We start from the raw sequence: 21,280 nt of genomic DNA, 5'->3' as shown, positions 1-21,280 counted from the left end.
TTTTTTAAAAATTCAATTTTACCTCCAAAAAATGAGAAAATTAACCAACAAGTTTGCAATCTCCAAAGTATCTTTAAATGAATTTTTTAATATTTATTTTTCTCGTTTTCAATTGAAATATCAATTACTTCCTATCTATTAATCATTTTGCATTGAAACCCAAGCACCACACTCTCATAACTAACTCCTTTTTTAATATAAAACTTGGTTTAAAAAGGATTCTTGAATGAGGAGAGAGAATCTGAGAAAATCATTTCTGCATAATATAAAAAAGGCAAAACAATATTGCAAAAGTAGAGAGAGAAGACGATTATTTTGCTATTATTCTCTCCTCTTTTCCTTGTTTCAAGGAGAAGAGAGGGGGGGGACTAAATGGCCCATTTCTGAGTTCATTTTTTTCCTAATGAATTTCACAAAGATTCTAACCAAGCCAATCACCGGTTCTTAATACCTGCTACCCATGATCGATGTGGATGGTCCCTTTCCTTCTACTTCAACCTAATGGAGAGACGAGGCTCCCTCTAGCTTTCCACCGTCTAGTGGTAAGAGGGAACCGCTTATTCTCTTGGTGTTTATAGGGTTTTCATTACATTTTGCTTGATGGATATTATTATTTGTACTTGGTATCATTATATGTATCATCAAGATGATTATGATTATAAAAGGACACTTGGGCAAACGAACAATTCCCCTATGAGAGTTTTGTCTAAGTGACACCATTGCATAGAGTTTTGCATGAGCATGGCATCTTGTATTGCCCTTTACATTATCCTATACATTGACATTCTATTCTTGAAACATGCATCTATGTGCAATCATCCCATTTCAATATCAAAGAGTAGTCGACTCTAGATCCACGGTCCACCATGTGGCAAGTTATATAACAACCTCCACAAGCAATCTCTTTAACAAATTTTCTACATACTCCCCATACTTTCCTTCTACATTGATATACATAAATGTTCAAGATAGCTTATCTATCTTGTGGTGTGTTGGATTTGGCTATCCTTTCTCATTTTCTTGAAGGACAGAGTCACTTAACAAGGCTTAAACCATTCCTCCCAAGAAAAGAGGGTTCAAAGTGATTCCATCTGTCTTTATAGGTCCTGGTAGGCCACTGGGCAGCTAACAAGCACCCTTATTCCAATGCCTTGGCCTCACTGCGGTGACGCTTTGGGCTCCCTTAGTAAGATAACCATAGCCTTTGTAATCTTGGTAGTTCACTAGGCTGTTGACATGCACCCTTTGTCCGATGCCCTGGTTACTTTGGGTTGGGACACCTTGGGGTAAAATTTGGGCTTGAGCAACTTAATAGCCCCTTCCTAGTTCCAATTTTGGGCTTGAGAGGGGAAGTGAACTAAAAAATGCATTATAAACTAATTAGCTCTCTATTACAACCCCCAAACTCAATTATTAGCAAAGTTATATTAAACAATGTGCATTGTTAGAGGGTGTCTGTGTCCCATAAGCCAAACTATAATGTAGAAGGATTCACACTTCTATAAATAGATAAGCTTCCCACTCAGCACCACTCCTGTTTTGTAGATTGCCGACACCTATCTCTACCATTCACACCCCACCTACAAAGGATATATCAAGTTCGAGCTAATGTCTATTGCTGTTGACCTATTGGCGCCTGCATCAAAACTCTCTCCTGCTGTGAGCGACTGTTTGCAGCCTGCTTTCCACATCTGACAGGTTCCACACTGCATTTGCTACTGATTTACTTATTCCAGCCTGAGTTCTATCCAAGCGGCTGTTGCTAAGTGCTGACATCATCATCAACATTTGCATTGCTGTCCATCCCTGCCGTACAACCTGCCACAATATCAGATCTATTGTGTTTTCATTCAGCTGTCGTTGCCTGCATCTTCTAACACTTTTCCAGCCTGCTGCCCACTGTTCATGCTATCCAGCTTCATCGTACACCAATCCAAACTGTGTATTGGGATTCATTAGAGTACAACACACTCTCTAGCTCATACTCTTTGTCCCAGTCCTAGTGACATTAGAGTTCATAGTGTGTTTGCAGCATTGAGCATTGTATTTATCATTATTCATTCATTCCTCTTTAGTGTTCATTGTCTCTGAATTACGCTAACCCTACTAAGTTCCTTTATCAGTCTGTGCCTTGTCACACAATTGTGCTTGTTATCTTCAAGCGAGAATTTCTTCACCTCTTCACGGGCTCACTCTACACGATCCCCCCAGTCATACTCATCAGCCATAGATCTCCTTCAAGAAAACCTGTAAAAACACAAGAAAAGACTGCTGCTCTCAATGTTCTCTGCTTGTCCAAGGGGGCCTAGGGGCAGCACAAGGCTGGGAAGATTTGCTGAGCTGAAAATGCAGGCTATACAAGGATTGGAACCTGAAACACTACCTAAAGCTGGCTGCAGACAGATTAGAAGGGCCCAAAACCATAGAGTGCTGCAGAAAATGCAGATGCCAGGTCTGCAAATAATGACATCAGCACAGAGGGATGCGCACAGCAGAAATTGGTCACCATCTGGCTGCAGTGGCTGCTGCCAAAGGGTAAACGCAGCAGAGATGAGGACTGTCTTAACAAAAACGCAGAGGGTGAAGGATGCTGTCACTGCAAAATGCAGCAGGTATTGGGCAGAAAGCAGGCCACCCTGCTCAGTTTCAGCTGAAACTTAGGTGGTAAAGCTCCTAGAGACGGTTCCCAGCTGGTTGCAACATGGACAGCTGCTCCTTTTCATTGTCTCTGGCTCCCATCAAGGGGAATGATACCATGTGAGAATGCGCAGCAGACAAGAAAGTGAACATGGAGTGAATAGAGAAGAAGGAGACTAAATGAAATGCAAAAGAAAGAAGGAACAAACTGACTGATGGCTGAAAGAAAGGCTGCAACTGTCAGCCCCAAGACACAGCACTAAGCATCAATGTGGGCACCAAACGTTAGCAAAGGGATGGGAGAAGAATGACGAGAGCTGGGTCATCTGATGATCACAATGGATGATGGATGAATGGGTAAGGGGGGCAAGCTGCCTATAAATAGGCAAAATGGGACCACAATTGAAATACAAGTGGCCACCTCCAAAATATGGACACCCTAGAAAGCCTACCCATTTGACCAAAATGGTCACAATACCCAAAACGAAATGCATCGATGTACCCTCCATCTAAAGTGTCTAAAACACATAAAATGACAAACAAACACAACATCAGAGGTCCTAATGTCCTTGTTTGACTCAATCACAGCCAAGAGATGACCGTATATGGCAAATATGTATACTAACAAGTTCTCGCATGCATCTCCCATATCCAAATGTTGTGGTCACCAAAAGAATTGTGTAGCAGCGGTTGAATGGCTGCTAGGTCATGGTGTAAGTGCCCTCTTCTACTCCCAACACTACTACCTCACTCAAAGAGCCTCCTTCTAGCAATCCTATCAACTCTCCCAAGGTTTGTGCCACCTCCTCTGTAATACCTACCTTCTATGCCCAAACTCTAGCCCAAGGTTGCCTAATCTATATGTGCAAGTCCTCATGCTCATAGGTAGTTCTAGGATCTTACATGAGTGGGGATCTAGGGCCGAAGCAAGTGTATTTAGAGAGAACTCGGACATGATGCAATAGAGTAGTCCTTGCCATCTTCCTAATCTCTCCCCCTCAAGAGTTGCCATGATCACCTACATAGAACATGTCTAGACACTCCGAGAGGCTACCCCCCAATTGCTTGTAGCTCCAAAATAAGTCAAGTGATCAGTCCTGCCTATGGAAGGACAAGTCCATCCAAACATCTCTAGCTTCCACTGCAAAAAGGAAGGCACCTACTCTCAATCTGCAATACACTCGAAGTTTGCACCTCTATTCTACTTAGGGCTTAGGGTTTAAGGTTTAAGGTTTAAGATTTAGCAATCCTCTAAAGCCTCTAGATTGTTGGAGGAGATCTAATAGTCAACCTCAAGCAAGTCAACCACGACCTCTAACCAAGAAGGAGCAGTGCTCTCAACTCTATCAAAGCATAGATGTTAACGCCTCCAATAAAAGAACCTCCGACATCTAACTTGACCCACAAGGCCCACCCCCACCCCCAACTCAAGCGAATAGAAGTGTATATTGTGGAGACTATTCAATTTCCAAGATGCGAGGTGCAAGAAACTACAAGGTTTGACAAACATGTTCCAATTTACCATGGTGAGAGAGAGAGAGAGAGAGAGCACGCTTGGCATCATGCAATGACATCTGGTTGCTAGTTAAGAAAACCAGCTTCAATCCCCCATACTCGCCCATGGTGTAGTAGGGGTATAATGTTCACCCCCTTGAACCACACACAATGCCTCCATTCGCAAAGCCTCCATCAACATGTAACATTGGGTTGCTCAAAGACTGGCCACTCAATCAATTATGTCCAAGGGAAGGTGCCATTGTTGTGTGGTACACAAAAGAATGATGTGATAAGGAAACTTTGCTAAAGGCCTTCCCTTGATGTGCATCAAGCACCTAGGTCAGTGCAATGAAAGCAACTCCAAACTAGCACCTTCCAGCCACTAGGACGAGTGCTCTATCACCACCAATCACCTCCATTATGTTCTCCTCACTACTTAGATTGCTTATTAAAGAGTACAATCTATAGAAAAAAGTAGCAATTAGGAATGTCTAAGGGAGCCAACCATTGCACCTTGTCATTCTAAGATTTACAAATTATGAAGATTCCCGCCTCTAGTGGAAGCAAAAAACTCCACATCACCCACAACTCTCTTGTAGGACCAAGGCCAACAACACTGGAACTCCTGTGGTAGAAGCTAGGAGTAGCAAGGAATGCTAGAGCCACCAAGGACATGGAGTCTCCCTCTCATCGAGAGGGGTCACTCTATGATTGTCAAGGGGAGGTCATTAGGATGCGGAGCTCGTCGCCACTTGAGGGAATGAGTTGTAGGTGGGAATGACAAGAGGTCATTGGGATGTGGAGCTCATCGCCACCTGAGGGAAGGAGTTGTTAGGTGGGGAATGACAAGAGAAGGGTGAGGAAGGGGCTGTCATGGAGAAGGGGTGGGCAAATTTGGGAGGTACGAAGGCAATACCATCTACAATAGAGATGGATGCGACAAAGGGAAAGGAGACAGGGGTAAGCACGAAGAGGAAGGTGGAGACATAGGCCAGGGAGAGGGTGGAGGCAAAGGATGGCAAAGCTCGCTGTGAAAAAGGGCCTCCCATTATTACATGAAACCATGCTAACCAGATGTGACATGTCCTAAAGTCCCAACTCACAGTTGGGGCTGTTGTTGAGGTGTCTAGCACTCACCATGGCATCATTGCACACTAGTCAATCCATCATCATCCACAATAAGATGGGACTTTGTTTCCTAGCAAGCAATCTCTTGCAAAACAAGCTTATGCCCAAACCACATACACTCCGCAACCTGATGTCTGAATGCATGCATCTAAGACACAAAGTAGGCTGCACTATGACAATGACCCACTAATGAAGTGACAAGCTGCCAACCACAATCTACAACTCTATAGATATTTTCTTGACATTGTAGCTACCATTAGTATCCTTGCACCTGTCACCACATTTGCAAAGGATACAAGGAACACAACACAGAAGAAGTGTGCAAAGTCCTCCACCAATTGGTAATACTTCACCACAAGGCGTGGAAAAGGGAGAGTAATAGGATGCTAAGGGAACTCAAGGTGCAAATTGAAGTTGGAAACTGTAAAGCCACCATACCATGGAACAATATAAATCACTTCTTTTGTGGAGACCACCTATTAACTAGCTCATGTACTACATTTGCGAAGGTTGAATGAATTGTATATGCCTCAAGTACCAACAGCAAGGTCTCAGCTATGCAAAGGATAGAGTGAAGCCAATCACAAAGTTGTGCCTCAGAAGCTGACCCGCACCCTATCCATAAAGCTTGTCTCCTCTAACTCTTTGATAGGCCTGTTTAGAGCTATCCCTCAAAAGAACCACACGCAATGTGAGAGAATTGGCTGCAACCACAAGTTGCACTGATGTCGCACCAAAGGTTTCCATTGCATGCAATTCTCACAAGACTTTTCGAACAAGCTGTTGGCAAACTGAAAGGAGGAGGAAACTTGCTACAAAAGGAGAAAGAAGAAAGAACATGGCTAAGAATGAGTAAGTGAGGGCAAAGAGACGCCAAGATATGCAAGTGGAGCCTACTAGCTTGCACAGAGGTGTGCAATTTGGGACCAGTCAAGCAATGGTGGGAGAGTGACAGTAGGGAGGAAGAAGGTAAGGAGTATGCTTTAGACTGGCTACATCAAGGATAGCACAAGCAAGCTGGCTGAACGAGGTTGAGGGTGGAGCAAGGTAGCCATCAAAGAAGGTGTAGCCAGAGCAAGAGTGGACAGAGAAGGGGAGGCGAATGCACGGGGGTGAGGGAGGAAGGATCTGACGATGGTTGCAGCTGCATCAACAACAATAGGCAAAATGGTGTTTTTGAGAGGGGAGGTTGATGTGTGACAGTTGCTCTTAAGGCATATCAACACATAAGACTAAAACTAGTTCAAATAATATTTTCTTATATCGATCCATAGAGACATGAAAACACCCTCATTGTCAAGCACCTTGTTTTTTATTTTTTTTCGTGAAGGTAATTGAATTAAGTAAATATTTTACATTAGACCAATAGGTCAGCTTAGGACTCACTCTCCAAAAAATATATATATCAGACCATCCAGTCAAGATTCTCACTAAATCTCTTACATTCTATTACATCAGACCATCAGGTCCTCCAAGAAAGTGACGAAAGACTATCAAGACTTTAACATAAGAAGAAAATTACACTGCTGGTGTAGAGCGAACAATAGCCAGCCACGAGCCAGCAATGTCAAGAAGAATGAGGTCAACTAATATCATAGAAGAAATCTACCATAACACCAAACCTTGAATCCAGGCCACATGACCATGGAGAAACCGAATCAAAAATAAAGCATTCCGAGTACGCCAGATATGCCGCAGTGAAGTCCATCTAAGGAACTGGAATTGGTAGGAATAATCAGAATGCAACGAAGGCATGGAGGGGAGCTTTCCCATAATCCAAGAACAGGCTGTCATGTGTAGCTGAGTAACCGAGAGCCACACACAGGAGATAAAACACTAGATCTGTCGCGCAACTGGACAAGAGGCAAAAAGATGAAGCAATGTTTCATCACATGTAGTGCAGAATACACAACGTCCAACAGAAATCTTCCGAGCACGCAACACCTCTCCAGTTGGAAGACCAGAAATCAGCAATCTCCACAAGAAGACTCCCTGATAGGGAACCTTGGACTTTCATAGCTGAAGGAATCTTTCCTGCCACTTCTTTTTGCCATCCCTAATATGCCATAATTTATTCACCTTTGTAGTGACCCATCTCTTGGCCTCCACCATCTGATGGTAAATCTAGTTGGCAGACCTCTTCTCAAAATCATCCGGTATCACAAACTTCCAATCACGCCATGGATACAAAGGCTACAGCACTGGTAACAGAGAGAACCTCTGAAGTTTGACCTGTATGGATGACCAGACATCACCATATCCTCGGGGTACCCGAAAGTGTTGACGAATACACCGAAAAGAGTAAAGCTAGGACTGCCCAAAAATAACACCGTCCAAAACTGTCTGCAAACCCAAACGAGCCATTCGATTAAACTTGAGTCTATGCAAATCTTTATCCGGCCAATCTAACAATCTGGAGCAGGCCAAGACTTGGTTTACATCTAAATAGAGTTTACATATGTCACCTCTCATTCCATGGCAAGAAACTGTCATCAAAAAGAGTTCAAACTCTTGACAAGTCTGCAACCTCAGCACTGAATCCCACTACCATACCAATGGCTTTCACCTTCATATACAATGCCACATGCTAGACATATCAGTCATCTGCAAATAGAGTTTACATCTGAATAGATTTTACATATGTCATCTCTCATTCCATGGCAAGAAACTGTCATCAAAAAGTGTTCAAACTCTTGACAAGTCTGCAACCTCAGCACTGAATCCCACTACCATACCAATGGCTTTCACCTTCATATACAATGCCACATGCTAGACATATCAGTAATCTGCAAATATTTGAATCAAGGTAGACTACCCATCGATACAACCATGTGCTGCACACATTCTCATCACACCCCTTGCCTTGTCATTCAAAAAAGAAAATGTTAGAATTGTATTTGTTCATTTGTGACCCTAGAACATCTTAGCCTTGCATGAAATTATAATACTATCAATCCAAACTTTACAGACGAGACACATTATTATTGATATAATATAATATAAAATTCATCAAGCTTTACTAGCAAGAAAAAAATGATACATCAGCTCATGAGCACCAAACCTGGAGAAATGGCCCACAGCCATAAGCTTAAAAAACTCTCCATATGCATCCAAAAGTTTCCAACCATCTGCAAAATTCAATATGCATCAGTTGAGATCCTCTCTCAACTGCTCCTCCCTCCCTCATGGAACACAAGCTGATGCATATGAAAGAGCATGTACCTAAGTATCCAAGCGCACATTAAAAATATACAAGTCAAAACTTATAAGTTGCTACTTACAGCCTCACATCTCACAACTTAAAAGTGATGACAAATCAACAAGCAGTAGCATATAGCTTATAACTTCTGAATTCAAACCCTGAACTTCAAACTATTTCATAAGTAATAAGGAGATCCTAGATGTTGACTTCACATAGGACACAAATTACACACCTACAAGGCGATAGTGCAGAGCTTAGGAGGTTTGCAGCAGCGATGGAGGATTTTTAATTGGCACCAAAGGGCTTTCATTACTAGCATAGGTCTTATGGATTGTGGCACACTGAATTGTGTGGAAGGGCATCAGAACTGGTTTGTTTGTTTCAGCAACCTATATAAAACAACCATTTCCCTCTACAAGATCATCAGTAATTGTCATCCTTTTCTCATCTTCCTAGCAGGCATTCATACTAGTAGCTTCTCTAAACATTCGAAGGTGCATAAGGTAACCACTTTCTTGAAGGGGAATGCACTTCAGTGGTGGACTTGTCAGAGTGCTGCAATGCAGAAGCATGTGCTCAGACTGATCAAATGTGCTCAATACACGCACACACACGGGAACGCTGAAAGAGAGCAGAACACTGAAATGATGACTAAGGAATAAAATGCTGAGTACAAGGCCATGAGCATATGGACAGATGGAAGACCTTGCACTTTGCAAACAAAATGATGGCCGGAGGCAGCATAGGATGGGCCGAAATAGGCCAAAAAAAAGCAGCAGAAGCATGCAATCAGCCTGCCCAGAATTGATCGACTGGGGCAGACAGTGGCAAGCCTGGTCGGCTGCCACATGCCAGACCTATCCAACAGGCCTGCCCGACCTGATCTAGCCCTGTCCGCCCTGTGCAAAGGGTCATGCCTGCCACTCAGCCCCACCCCGTAACTGCTGCCCACAACTGCCAAACTGCCTGCCCATCCTGGTGTCCTATCTGCCTAGCCCCCCACCCAGTCCAAGAGGTGTCTACACTAACACCCCTCTCAGATCCTGGATGCAAGATGAGGCTAAGGGATCTAAAATGCTAACAGAGAATAGTTTGAGGAAGAGCTTTGGTGAACAGGTCTATCAAGTTGTCTTCTGTTTTTCAATGCTCAACCTCTATGGTACCATCCAGGATCCTCTCTCAAATGTAGCAATACTGGATATCTATGTGCTTCATCCTCGCACAAAACACCAAGTTCCATGCAAGAGCTATGCCACTCTCAGTATAGCATAGAAGAGAGGTAGCTTGGCTCGGAGGACATTCAAGCTCTCCCAACATCTATCAAAGCCACACAATCTCACAGGTGGTAGAAGCCGCCACCCAGTACTCGGCTCCGTAGATGATAGGGCAACTATCAATTGCGTCTTGCTACTCCAAGGGACAACACGTGCACCCAATAGAAAGTAGAATCCTGCAGTTGATCACCAAAGATCAACATCATCAGCCCAATCTGAACCCTTCCATCCCCACAACACCACATAGTGTCTCCTAAACTTGCAGGATAGAAGATGCCAAGATCAGGATTTCCTGTGAGAAAGTAGAGATCTCACAAGGCAACTTATCAATGAGCTTTCTTGGCTCACTCGTGAATCCTGCAAGCAAACCAACTACAAAGCAAATATCAATCCAAGTGCTAAGAAGCCACATCAAAGATCCAATCAATTGTCCATAGGGGGAAGCATCAACTACCGGTGAATCTACATAGGTGGAAGCCTTCTAATTTGGATCCATATGAATAGAGACTTGTCGACATGTAGACATCTCAAATGTAGTCAAAAGCTCCTCCATATACAATTGTTGAGAGAGAGATCCCCCTCTCACTCTACCATATCTCATAACCCAAAAAGAAATGTAAAAGGCATGTGTCTATCATCTCAAAGTGCTCATCATAGCAGCTAGAAATGCCAAAAACGTTTAGAAACAAAACATTAGAAACGTGTTTTGTAAGTTTCCTTCAAGAGGGGGTAAAATAAGAAACACAAATTTTTTTATATAGGGATTTTTAATAGTTTTGACTAGGAAAAGAGATTCTAAACCTCTATGGAACTCTATCTTAAACAAAGAATGGCCAATTGAGCTCGAGTGATAATAGAGTCAATTGAGAATAATGCGTTATATATCCATGATCCATTATTGGCTTGTCACTTATGTCAAGTTAGTCTTTGGACAAAGCTATACTATGGTTTAGAACTCAAAACATTATGACTCATATATATCATACAAAGAAAATTGAAATAAACATGTAAATAGCCTATCTACAACATGGATTGAGTCAAGTTAGTCTCATTTATGAGTTATTTATGATATATTATGATTCATTCTCGATCTTGACATTTTGTTAGTTTGTTTTGAAATGAAAACCAACTCTCAAGACAAGAATAGATACTAGATTGACAAAGTCCAATAACTAAACAAAATCACAAAAAAATCAATCTCTCATCCAAAATCTTGAGCCACGAGTCATTGCACACCATCATCATCATCATGTTTAACATTGCCTAACAGTTTTTGTCCAAAAAACCACGTTTTGGGTTCCAACTCAAAAAAAACAAAAAAAAACAAAAAACCCACATTTTTTACTCTCAGAAATGTTTCGTACTTTAAGAAACGTTTCGTAAGTTTCAAACTAAAAGAAACGTGTTTCTTAGCTGCTATGGTGCTCATGAAGGGCATCCTTGGTCTGCTAGATCATGCAAGCATGGTCACCTGTCAATATAAGGTCATCAACATAAAGCATGAACACCACGCACCCTCCATCTGAAGTGTAAACATACAAATTCAAATCAAAAACAGCCCTACGATATCATATGATTTTATATCCATACTATGAAGGCAAATGAGAGCCCGTAGCTCCATGCATTTAGCGGTCTTGAGTCACTACAGAGTTCTGATTTAGTGGTCTAGTCTCAAGTATAGACTGAAACACAAAGACTCAAACAAAGACAAGCAAAACTCAAACCCCAAATGCAAAATGCAAACACAAAACTCAAAACTCAAACACAGAGACAAACACAAAGGGAAGAAACTCTAAAGTGAATGAATGTTGTAAATGAATGTACGTGTACAGAATGCCCAAGGGTAGAGCAGTAAAGTGTCGGAGAGTGATGTCCACCGGATAGGGATCCCAAGTGCTATGACTACTAGTCACAGTGACGAAGTGAGAGAAACACCAAATGTTGATCATCAAAGTGTAAGGAGACTAAGGCGACTGCAAAGGATGATGATTCATGATGTGGCGAAGCAATAAAATGCAGTAGCAAAACGCCGCAATAGAATGCAGCAATAGGACGTCACAATAGAGAAGCAGACGACGTCATGGCAACAGTCCCAAAGGCTGGACCGCCACGTGGTGGGAGACTAATGGTTGAGATCTATACACGAGTGAGAAACATGCATAAAAGAGCTAAGACTGAATGGTGGGCAGTCTATCTATTTATAGATGTTGAAGGGTGCCCCAAAAATTAGGGTTTGAGGAACCACTGAAACTCTCTTAAACTATGCACCAAATTTGTGTTTTTCATTAATTAAGCAAGTTTTAGAGCTATTTAAAAATGCTAATCAATTGTAAAGCATGTCTTAGCTCAACACGTGTCACTTTAAGTTTATTCATCTTGGCTTGAGTTAGTAGTAGATTGTCTATACTCTCTCTAAATGGTTTACTATAATTTTAGATAATTACTCTAGAGATATGTGGAGGTACTTCTAAAGAAAAAATCCAAAGCCTTTACCTACTTTTCCACTTAGGTGCAGTTGGTCCAAAATCAAACGGATATCTGTATAGAGACAAAAGGAGTGATAATGGTGGTGAGTTTGTCTCCCACAAATTTATCAAGTTCTTATAGGGGTTGGGCATTCACCACCAAGCCACCTCTACCAACTCTCCCTTACAGAATAGAGTGGTTAAGCTTAGAAGCTAGACAATCATGAACATGGCACAATCAAGCTCACCTACCTAAGCACATGTGGTCAAAGGCAGTCGATGCTACAAGATACATTCTAAATTGTTGCCGGACATTGACAATCCGTAAAAAAATCCCCTTTGAGGCATTGCATGGCACTCGATCATCTCTTTCCCACCATCGTTTGGTTCACATGTACATACACTAGATAACAAGAAAGGTAAACTCCTGCCTAGGGCACAGCTTTTGAATTTTGTAGCCTACTCTAAATCCAAGGTGTACCATTTGTACAATCCTAGTACAAATAAGTTTCTAGTTAGCAAGGACGACGTATTTAATGAGAGGGACCTTATACAACCACTTAGACTTGCATCATCACATCCTTCTCTTTCTTCATCTACACCTACTGCATCTTATATCATGCCATCAAAGCCAGCTCTACTTCAAACCCCCCTAACTCACCTACAAAGTCATCTACTCCTCGGTCACCTCCTAAGGACTCATTATCTCATTGGTATCAACAAATCATGTAGAATAAGGGGATCATTCCACTTGAATCCTATCCAAAGGATTTGCAATGTTCTCTAGGCTTGCTAATACTTACAACAACTTATGTCACGAGATTGTGAATTTTTAACTTAATGCTCTTGGGACAACTAAGTTGTGAACATGTGTGGTACACATGTGAGATTACATTGAGTGTAAGTAACAATGAGAGACAACCCTAGCTTGGGTAGTAAGGAACATTGGCACCAATTATGCTAACAAGTGCTAGTGGGGAACCCACTGATCTTAGTCAAGGACATTGAATAGCACCTTGTGTGAAGGTCCAACTCTCAGAGACCCGCTCGGGACCCCCTGGGGACCCCGTCTAGGCCCCAGGGCAGCACTAGACCCATTCCATAACATTGCCATCTCGACCCCTCAACACGTCACGGGGCACCTCAACACGTCACAGAACGCGACACAGAACGCGACACGGCACATAACATGGCACAAGATTCACCAAAGGCCCCATCTTGAGGGCAACACGTCATATTCATATGTGGACAGCATTTACAAGATCACCGGGGGCGCAGCAAGGGACTATGTCACGGCGGGTGGGCGGAGCTATCAACGCGCTTCGACACGACGCCACAACCGTGGGTGAGGGAGTACCTAAATGCTGTCCACATATGAATATGACGTGTTGCCCTCAAGATGGGCCCTTTGGTGAATCTTGTGCCATGTCGCGTTCCGTGACGTGTTGAGGTGCCCCGTGACGTGTTGCCTTGTACTCCCTCACCCACGGTTGTGGCGTCGTGTCGAAGCGCGTTGATAGCTCCACCCACCTGCCGTGACATAGTCCCTTGCTGAGCCCCCCGTGATCTTGTAAATGCTGTCCACATATGAATATGACGTGTTGGCCTCAAGATGGGCCCTTTGGTGAATCTTGTGCCATGTTATGTGCCATGTCGCGTTCCGTGACGTGTTGAGGTGCCCCGTGATGTGTTGAGGGGTCGAGATGGCAATGTTATGGAATGGGTCTAGTGCTGCCCCAGGGCCTAGACGGGGTCCCGAGCGGGTCTCTGAGGGTTGGACCTTCACACCTTGGGAATGACTTTTGGTGTCACGGGATTAGGGAATTAATTGATTTAATGTCTTGGAATAAGATTTGTTAAAAGTCTCAACAATTTAAGGTTCAAAGAAGTTAGGAATTTTAAATTAAGGCAATGGCCATAGCTTCAGCATGGCCATATATTTTTCAACTTATTAAATCATTACTAGCCAGAAATTCAGACAAGAGACTGAGTTTGGCATGGCAGGTTTGTCACTTGGCATTCCAGTTAGTTCTAGGTTCAAAGAGGGCAGCTGAAGGTCATTTTGGAGCAACTGACAGCAGCCGAACCTGAATCTGGATGGTTTGACAGCAGGAAAACCTAAACAGTAGCAGACAACCTGATTGGAACATCACCAACAGTAGGCAACAACATTTGAAGCCCAATCAAGGGCTGGCAAGATGCATGTACAGGCCATTTCTGATTAAAAGACAGCCGTTGGGTGCTTTTCAGCAACAGGCAGAAGCATTTAATGCACAATCATGAGCAGGCAACCTGATTTGGGGCTCATTTCTTGTGGGCAATCTGTTTTTGGGCATGTTTCTAGGTTAAAAATGGCTTACTGGTATCTGTTTGGGACTATGTATTAGATATTTCTCTCCTATTGCTATCTTCTCCCACTTGATGCATGTGCAATTTGCTGAAGAAAATTGATGATTCAAGTCTCAATTTTGGACCTGAAGTGTTGCTGTTGGGATTTTGTTGATCCCAGGTCTGTAACCATTATGCATGCATGCCTCAGTGATTTGTGAAGATTGTTGCTGCAAATTTAGTCAGTGGAAGGCAGATTGGGTGAAATCTAGTGGTCCACAACAGGGCTGATTTGCATGCAACTGAAGAAAATTCAATTTGACCCCTATGGATGCGCAATCAAGGGGCAAATTGAAAATTATGGTTGTTGTTTGCAAAGAACAGCAAGTTGTTCTAGTGTTTTGAGGGATTGACCAATGATATGCTGGAATTTAAGGGGATTTCAATTAGCCCATTGTCAATAAGCCAAGGCCTCCCAGAAGACAAAGCATCCACTTAAGAAGGCTCCTCCAACATATGGACATGAAGGAACATAGACTCATGGGTAGCAGCTAGTGTAGAGGTAAAGGAAGGCTCCGATGATTGAGCTCCATCCTTCGCTCCCAAACAAAGGTGAGGATACTTCTTCCAACATTTCTCCTCAAGATGTGTCCCCTTCCCACAATGTGGGCATCTAGGCTTCTCATTGATTCTATTGAGAACTACAAAGTAACTTTACAATACACAAAGTCTATGAGGAACCAAGAACTGGCTATTTTGAACATATGCCGTGTTCAAAGCTGCACGTTTGAACATACTCGGACTCCCCAGCATGAAGGATCTGAAGAGCAGCTTCAATTTCGTGTTTGCATTTCTATTGCAGGTCATATGCAGATTTAAGAGTATCTAAGGGTACTAGAATGATTTATGTGAATCCACAATAGAGCAATACGTAACATGAGTGCGAGAATACACAGTGTCATGAATGCATCTGAAATCAAGTTGATATCCATCACATGGGTCAAGCGAGCATGAAAAAATGGGCAACGGAAGTGTGAAGAAACTGCCAATAAGGTCGTTTAGTGCCTGGAAGCTTGAAACTCTGCTGCGTTGGTTGGAGACAGCAACAACACGAGAACCAGCACACTTGTACAGGAGACTATAGCTAAATTCAGGCAGCATTTTCTGATCAAGCTGGAGGTAGCATCATCGGCACAGTTGTTGCGGGAACAAATGCCTCGTATAAGTGTCCTATGTGTACCAGGCATCCTAATGCGAGTCGAATTGATGCGAACTTTCTGTGGCTTGGGTAATCCAGAGACAGGTATGAAGATACTATCGGCACTGTGCAAAAGCTATTGCTACATGTACGAAATGAGATGTTGGCATGGACGATTTACCTTCGCCCCGACGCAACGCAAGCAGAACCTTGAGGAAGGCTTGAGCAGGAGGAACCCTGAGCACGTCCTGGTAGACAAGAAGAGATGCTGCGTCTTTCAACAATCCATTGGCAACTCTCTCTATACTGATGATCACAGAGAAAACATGGAGGAATGGCGGTTATCAAAAAAGAAAAACAATGACTTTTTTCGGTGAAAGGGAACGAGGGGTTGAGGGCCAACCTCGGCCTGGGGTCTGCAGTGAAACCCAAGGAAGCAAAGGCGTGGAGCTCGGGCAGCAGCTTGGCCAGACGGATGGTGGCAGGACGAGAGGCAAACCTGCAGTCGCGATTAGGGAGGGCCAATGCGGGACCGGCAGCGGGGCGGGAGGGGAGAAGATGGCTGGCGCAGGCCCATGATGATGAGAGAATGCTGCAGGAGTAGCAGCAGGGGAGGAAACCTTGAGCTTGCATAGCTTCCCCCTTCTGGAGGGATGTCCTGCGCAGGCATTACTGGCTGCCAATCCGTCACCCTATCCAACCCGTTGGATGCTTCTCTTCTCCCCTCAAAGGCTGCCTTTCCCATGGTACCCCAACCACAGAGTCTTTGGTTGGGTTTTAGGAGTTTAAAGGAACAAGAGGGGCTTCACACAAGCAAAGTTAGTCAGGCAGCCACGAATCCAGAAAAGGTGCATTGCATCTTGTAACTATGCCCAGAGAGAAATAGTATAGAAATGACACATAATTTGCCGCATGTGAAGGCAAATTTGATAAAGCATTCAACGCAAATGGCACAACTTCTAATTAGCATGCGAAGCCCATCTAAGAGCTTAAAATTTTGTTATGATTTTCCATCCTACTCCGTGAAGTGCAACACCACCATGATGAGGAAAACATGTAGGGCTAGAGTTATGGGTACCACTCAAGTATGATTCGTTAAGCAAAGTGAGATCAACAGTGGTGTAAGTGGAGGATTGCGATTGGTTTTCCCAGCTTGCCTGCTTATGTCTTTTAAAATAGACTATCATGCATCCATTAGCCAAAACAGGGGTGCATCTACTTAAGACCATAAAGGCTACATTAAATTTTTGTTGTGCTCAAAACCATCCCTTAACCCCCATTTTGGGGTGGCCTTGTGGGGACTAGTCCGAGGCCCCGTCCTGTGTTTATGCGAGTGTGTCTATGTGAGTGCCTTCGACTTGTACCTCTCTTTCATAGTGTGATAGACCCCAAGAAGGGCCATTCCACTCGCTTTGCCTACTATTGCTATCTTGAGCCTACTTACTTGCTTCCATGCCATGTTACCTATTGTGCAAGGCATTGCGTGATGCGCCCTACATCGAGACCCCTTCAAAGGGGATTCCCTTGTGCAACTCCCCCATGGATCGTGTCATGAGGAGTAATGGGCCTTTGGACTAGTCCCCATGGGGCCACTCCAAAAACAAGGGTCAAGGGATGGTTCATCACATTTGGTATCAAAGCAAACCTGACAAGGGGGGTGCATAGCCTCTCGCGTTGGGATACCTGGATCCAAAGAGATGAACGTGTTTCACCAATGTCCCAAAGCGAACTTGGAAGTTGAGATTGAGGAGATCTATGCCAAGAAGAAGAGGCATGTGCTAGAAATTTTATTTGTGTTGGAATGTGGCTACCAATCTCTCTAGACCAAGAAGTTTGAATGGCTAAAAGGCAATGAGTCCCCCTCGTGCAAAGGCTTTATAAGAGTTGGAAAGGAGGATTGAGAATGTTAAAATATGTTAAGAATGTGCCAAAGAGCAGCTTTGTGGTGTGAATGAGCAAATTGTGATTCGGGTGGACAAGGCCATGGAATGTGGCAACTTTGACATTTGGAGACGGAAAGCAACCTCAAAGTAAAAAATCAAGAAGGAATATGCCGGAGTTGGTGTGGCTCTTGGTATGATGCCAAATGAGAAATGTGAATTGGAAGCCCAAATGGAGGTTGGGAAGTCCGAGTTTGATTTGGTTTGAGCATTTGAAGACAAGTCAAGCCAAGTGAATGTTGAAAGGAAAGAAAGAACGTCCCAAAAGCGAGAATGTGAAAGAGAAAATATCCCCTCATTAGGTGAAGTTTCTAGAAAATGCAATGGGAATGGTATCATAATAAGCCACCTCACCAAGAAGTGTGCCAACTTTGTAAGTGATGAGCCCAAGTCCAAAGAGTAAGATGACATAAAGGATGAATATGATGGATTGAAGCACTGACTCGTGTCAATGCTCTAAGCAGAATATAAGGCAAGAAAGGGTCACAAAACAAGGTGGATGGCACATAATCTAGCTTATCCCCGCAGGGAGATTGAGTTGATTCTTGAAAGTGAGTCAAGAGATGGAAGTGACTCTGAAGTTGATATAGAAACCTACTTGGCTAACAAAGAAAGGTGCTTCATGGAAAGAAGACAAAGGAAGTTTGAAAGGGGAAGACCAACCCCGTGCCACTCAAGATACCTCAAGAAGTATTCAAGTGAGGAGAGCGAGACAAGTACTCAAAGTAAGTCCAATGATGAAAGTGAGCCCAAAGTTGACACGGAGCTTTGTTGAGATGGCAAGCTCAACATGTGCGGACATTGATGATAGACCGCCTGGCTAGATGGGTCCACACATCTACACTTAGCATGTTGGTGGTCATTATGATACTCACATGGCCACTGACTTATCACTTATTATATTTAGTTTGTTACACTTACCTACAGTTGGTAAAGACATAACGCCAGTCGATTAGTGTAGTCGGTTATGCACTGTTTGACTTAGTAGGCCACTTTCCTTTATGTTGTATCTTATCTATACTTTGAGTACATTGTACAGTGTGTGAAAGAAGAAGAAGAAACCAACAAGAAAACATTTTTGGCCTCCATCTCTCTTCTTGTGTTCTTGAGTGAGCTTTCTCTTGTGTATACAGTATGTGTTTGGCGCAGCAGCTCAAGTAAAACCCCCCACCATGCAATTATTGACATGGTATCAGAACCGGCCACTAAGAGAGGTTGATTTCAAAGGCTGAAGTGAAGGAGAATAAGCAAGGTTCAAGCAAGCAAGCAACGGGTAAGAAGCTCTCCCATTCTTCCACTCTCTCTCTTGGATAGTGCCGTGGATGCACCGGGAGCAGGGTCGAGCAAAAATCTTAGATTGATGTGAGATTTGGTGTGTGAGCAGATCATTGTATATTCTATAGATGAGTCCTTTAGGGCGTTCCCACAGTTATTTTGGGCGTCTGAGGCTGTTTCAGGCCCCATTTTAGAGCCACAAGGTTGCGGACAACAGTTTTAGGGTACACTGTGATTTCGGTTGTATTGACCGAAAGTGGGTGCACATGTTACAAATTGCGAATCTGTAATTTTTTAAGTGTTTGCAGGAAGCAAACATAATTTTTATTTGCAAACAAGTTGCAGATTACATGTACTATTGAGCAATCAGTGAAAAAGGTTGCTTGGCATAGTGCTATGCACGTGTTGTGAAAGATTGCAGAAGACTAGCTTGCTGTGTTGTATCCTTGTTTGTGATAATGGCAGAGAACAGTGGAAATCCCATTATTGAGAAGCTTGACAAGAACAACTACCCTTCATGGAGGTTCCATGTGACGAACTTCCTCATTTGAAAGAGTCTTTATGAGTTTGTCTCAGGTGAAGAAAAGGAGCCAGAGGTGGGTATCCCTTCGACTATATATGAATTAAAAGCATGGAAAGAGTGGAATGTGAAAGATAAAAAGGTGATGTACTGGTTATCTGCAGTCATTGATAATACTATACTGGGACATATCAGGAATGTAGAAACTTCACGTGTAGCTTGGACAAATTTTAAGAGCATGTTTTCAATAAATACAAAGGCACGAAAGATTCAACTCAAGCAAGAGTTGAATGCCTTGAAGAAACGAAAAATGTCTATCAATGAGTATGTGTTGAAGGTAAGGAGCATTGCAGATGCTTTAGCACCGATTGATGCAATGCCGGATGATGATGATTTGGTTTCATCCACTTTGAGTGGCCTTAACAATGAGAAGGCATGGAAATCATTTGTTACTTCAATATATGTATGGAAGCCATTTCCAGATTTTGATGAGCTGATCTTTCTCATGATTACTAAAGGGATCAATATGCAGGGTGATTTGTCTGAAAGAAATGGTAAACAAGTCCAAGCATTTTACTCGAGTTTTGGAAGGGGACGTGGTAGATCCTCTTTGAGAGGCCGTGTTATGGAACGTGTTGGTGATAACCAGCAAAATAGATTCAATCAACCGTTTGGTGAAATGCAGGTTTCTAGAGGCAGAGGAAACTTTAGAGGCAGGGGGAGCTTTAGAGGAAGAGGTAGATGGCAGAATAGATATTCTAGAAATTCTGCTATTGTTTGCCATTATTGTGGCAAAACAAGCCATATTGCAGCCCATTGCTATGCAAAGAAGGATGATATTCACAGTGGTAAATTACAACAAGGAAACTATGCATCGTCTTCATGACAGAATGAAGACAAAAATGAGCGTCTATTTATTATGCAGCATATGATGAATGCAGTTACAAGAAAGGGGACACATGATGATGTATGATATATCGATTTAGGTGCATCTAATCATATGGCTAGTCATGTTGAATGATTTGGAGAGATGCAGGACTTACAAAACCCAGGTTATGTGCAGACAGGTGATGATTCATGCCACCCAATTTCACACATTAGAAAGGTTCCCTTGTCCTTGTATGATGGCCAGACAGAGTTTGACAGATGTATTACATGTGCCATCAATTACAAAGAATCTAGTATCTGTTGGCCAAATGGTAGAGCAGGGGTTGCAGGTCCGATTCAATGCAAAAGGTTGTTTTGTAGAAGACTTTAATTATAAGTACAAGTTGGTCGCAAAAGGAAGTAGAGTTGGCCGAATGTTCACTTTGGATGCTGAAATTCCTACAATGGATGCTGCTATGTATGCTAAAGGAAAAGGAGTAGTTGCAGATATTGAAATATGGCATAAACGTATTGGATATGCAAATGTGCAAATGCTGAAATTAATGTAGTCCAGAGGATTGGTTACAGGGTTGCCTTCTTTTAGAGTTGTAGAATTGCATAAAGTCTGTGAAGCATGCTAGTTTGGTAAGCAGGCAAGACAACCCTTCTCGCATGATAGAGAAGTGAGTAGAAAAATACTTGATGTAGTACATACATATGTTTGAGGGCCTACATAGAATGTATCTCTTGGTGGCAGCAAATACTTTGTCATATTTATTAATGACTATTCAAGGAAGTTATGGGTATACTTCATGAAGGAAAAAAGTGATGTATTTGAGCACTTCAAATCTTTTAAGGCACATGTTGAAACAGAAACAGGCTTAAAAGTAAAGTGCTTGAGATCAGATGGAGGGGGAGAGTACCTCTCTAATGAGTTCAATGGCTTATT

The 21,280-nt window shown here is 42.8% G+C and overlaps 1 protein-coding gene across 2 annotated transcripts in view; it reads right to left on the bottom strand.

The window, feature by feature from the left end:
* Positions 1–16,468, bottom strand: part of LOC148040197 (uncharacterized) — an 89,230-nt gene extending 72,762 nt beyond the window's left edge. Inside the window, exons 1-3 of one of the 2 annotated variants that reach the window (XM_087697515.1) lie at positions 16,133–16,468; positions 15,911–16,035; positions 8,324–8,390 (exon numbers count right to left, since the gene is read on the bottom strand). In XM_087697515.1, coding sequence (XP_087553641.1) covers positions 8,324–8,390; positions 15,911–16,035; positions 16,133–16,362 — 422 coding nt within the window. In that variant the 5' untranslated portion in view covers positions 16,363–16,468. The remainder of the gene's footprint in view (positions 1–8,323; positions 8,391–15,910; positions 16,036–16,132) is intronic. The other variant, XM_087697513.1, reaches the window with a different exon arrangement.
* Between the last annotated feature and the right edge of the window lie 4,812 nt (positions 16,469–21,280).

This window comes from Lygodium microphyllum, chromosome 2, assembly GCF_053477565.2.
Source record: "Lygodium microphyllum isolate KBCC chromosome 2, Lygodium_microphyllum_v1.1.10, whole genome shotgun sequence".
NCBI classification, from domain to species: domain Eukaryota; kingdom Viridiplantae; phylum Streptophyta; class Polypodiopsida; order Schizaeales; family Lygodiaceae; genus Lygodium; species Lygodium microphyllum.
Note: the sequence above shows the minus strand (reverse complement) of the source record. Positions and strands in the feature narration are given on the sequence as shown.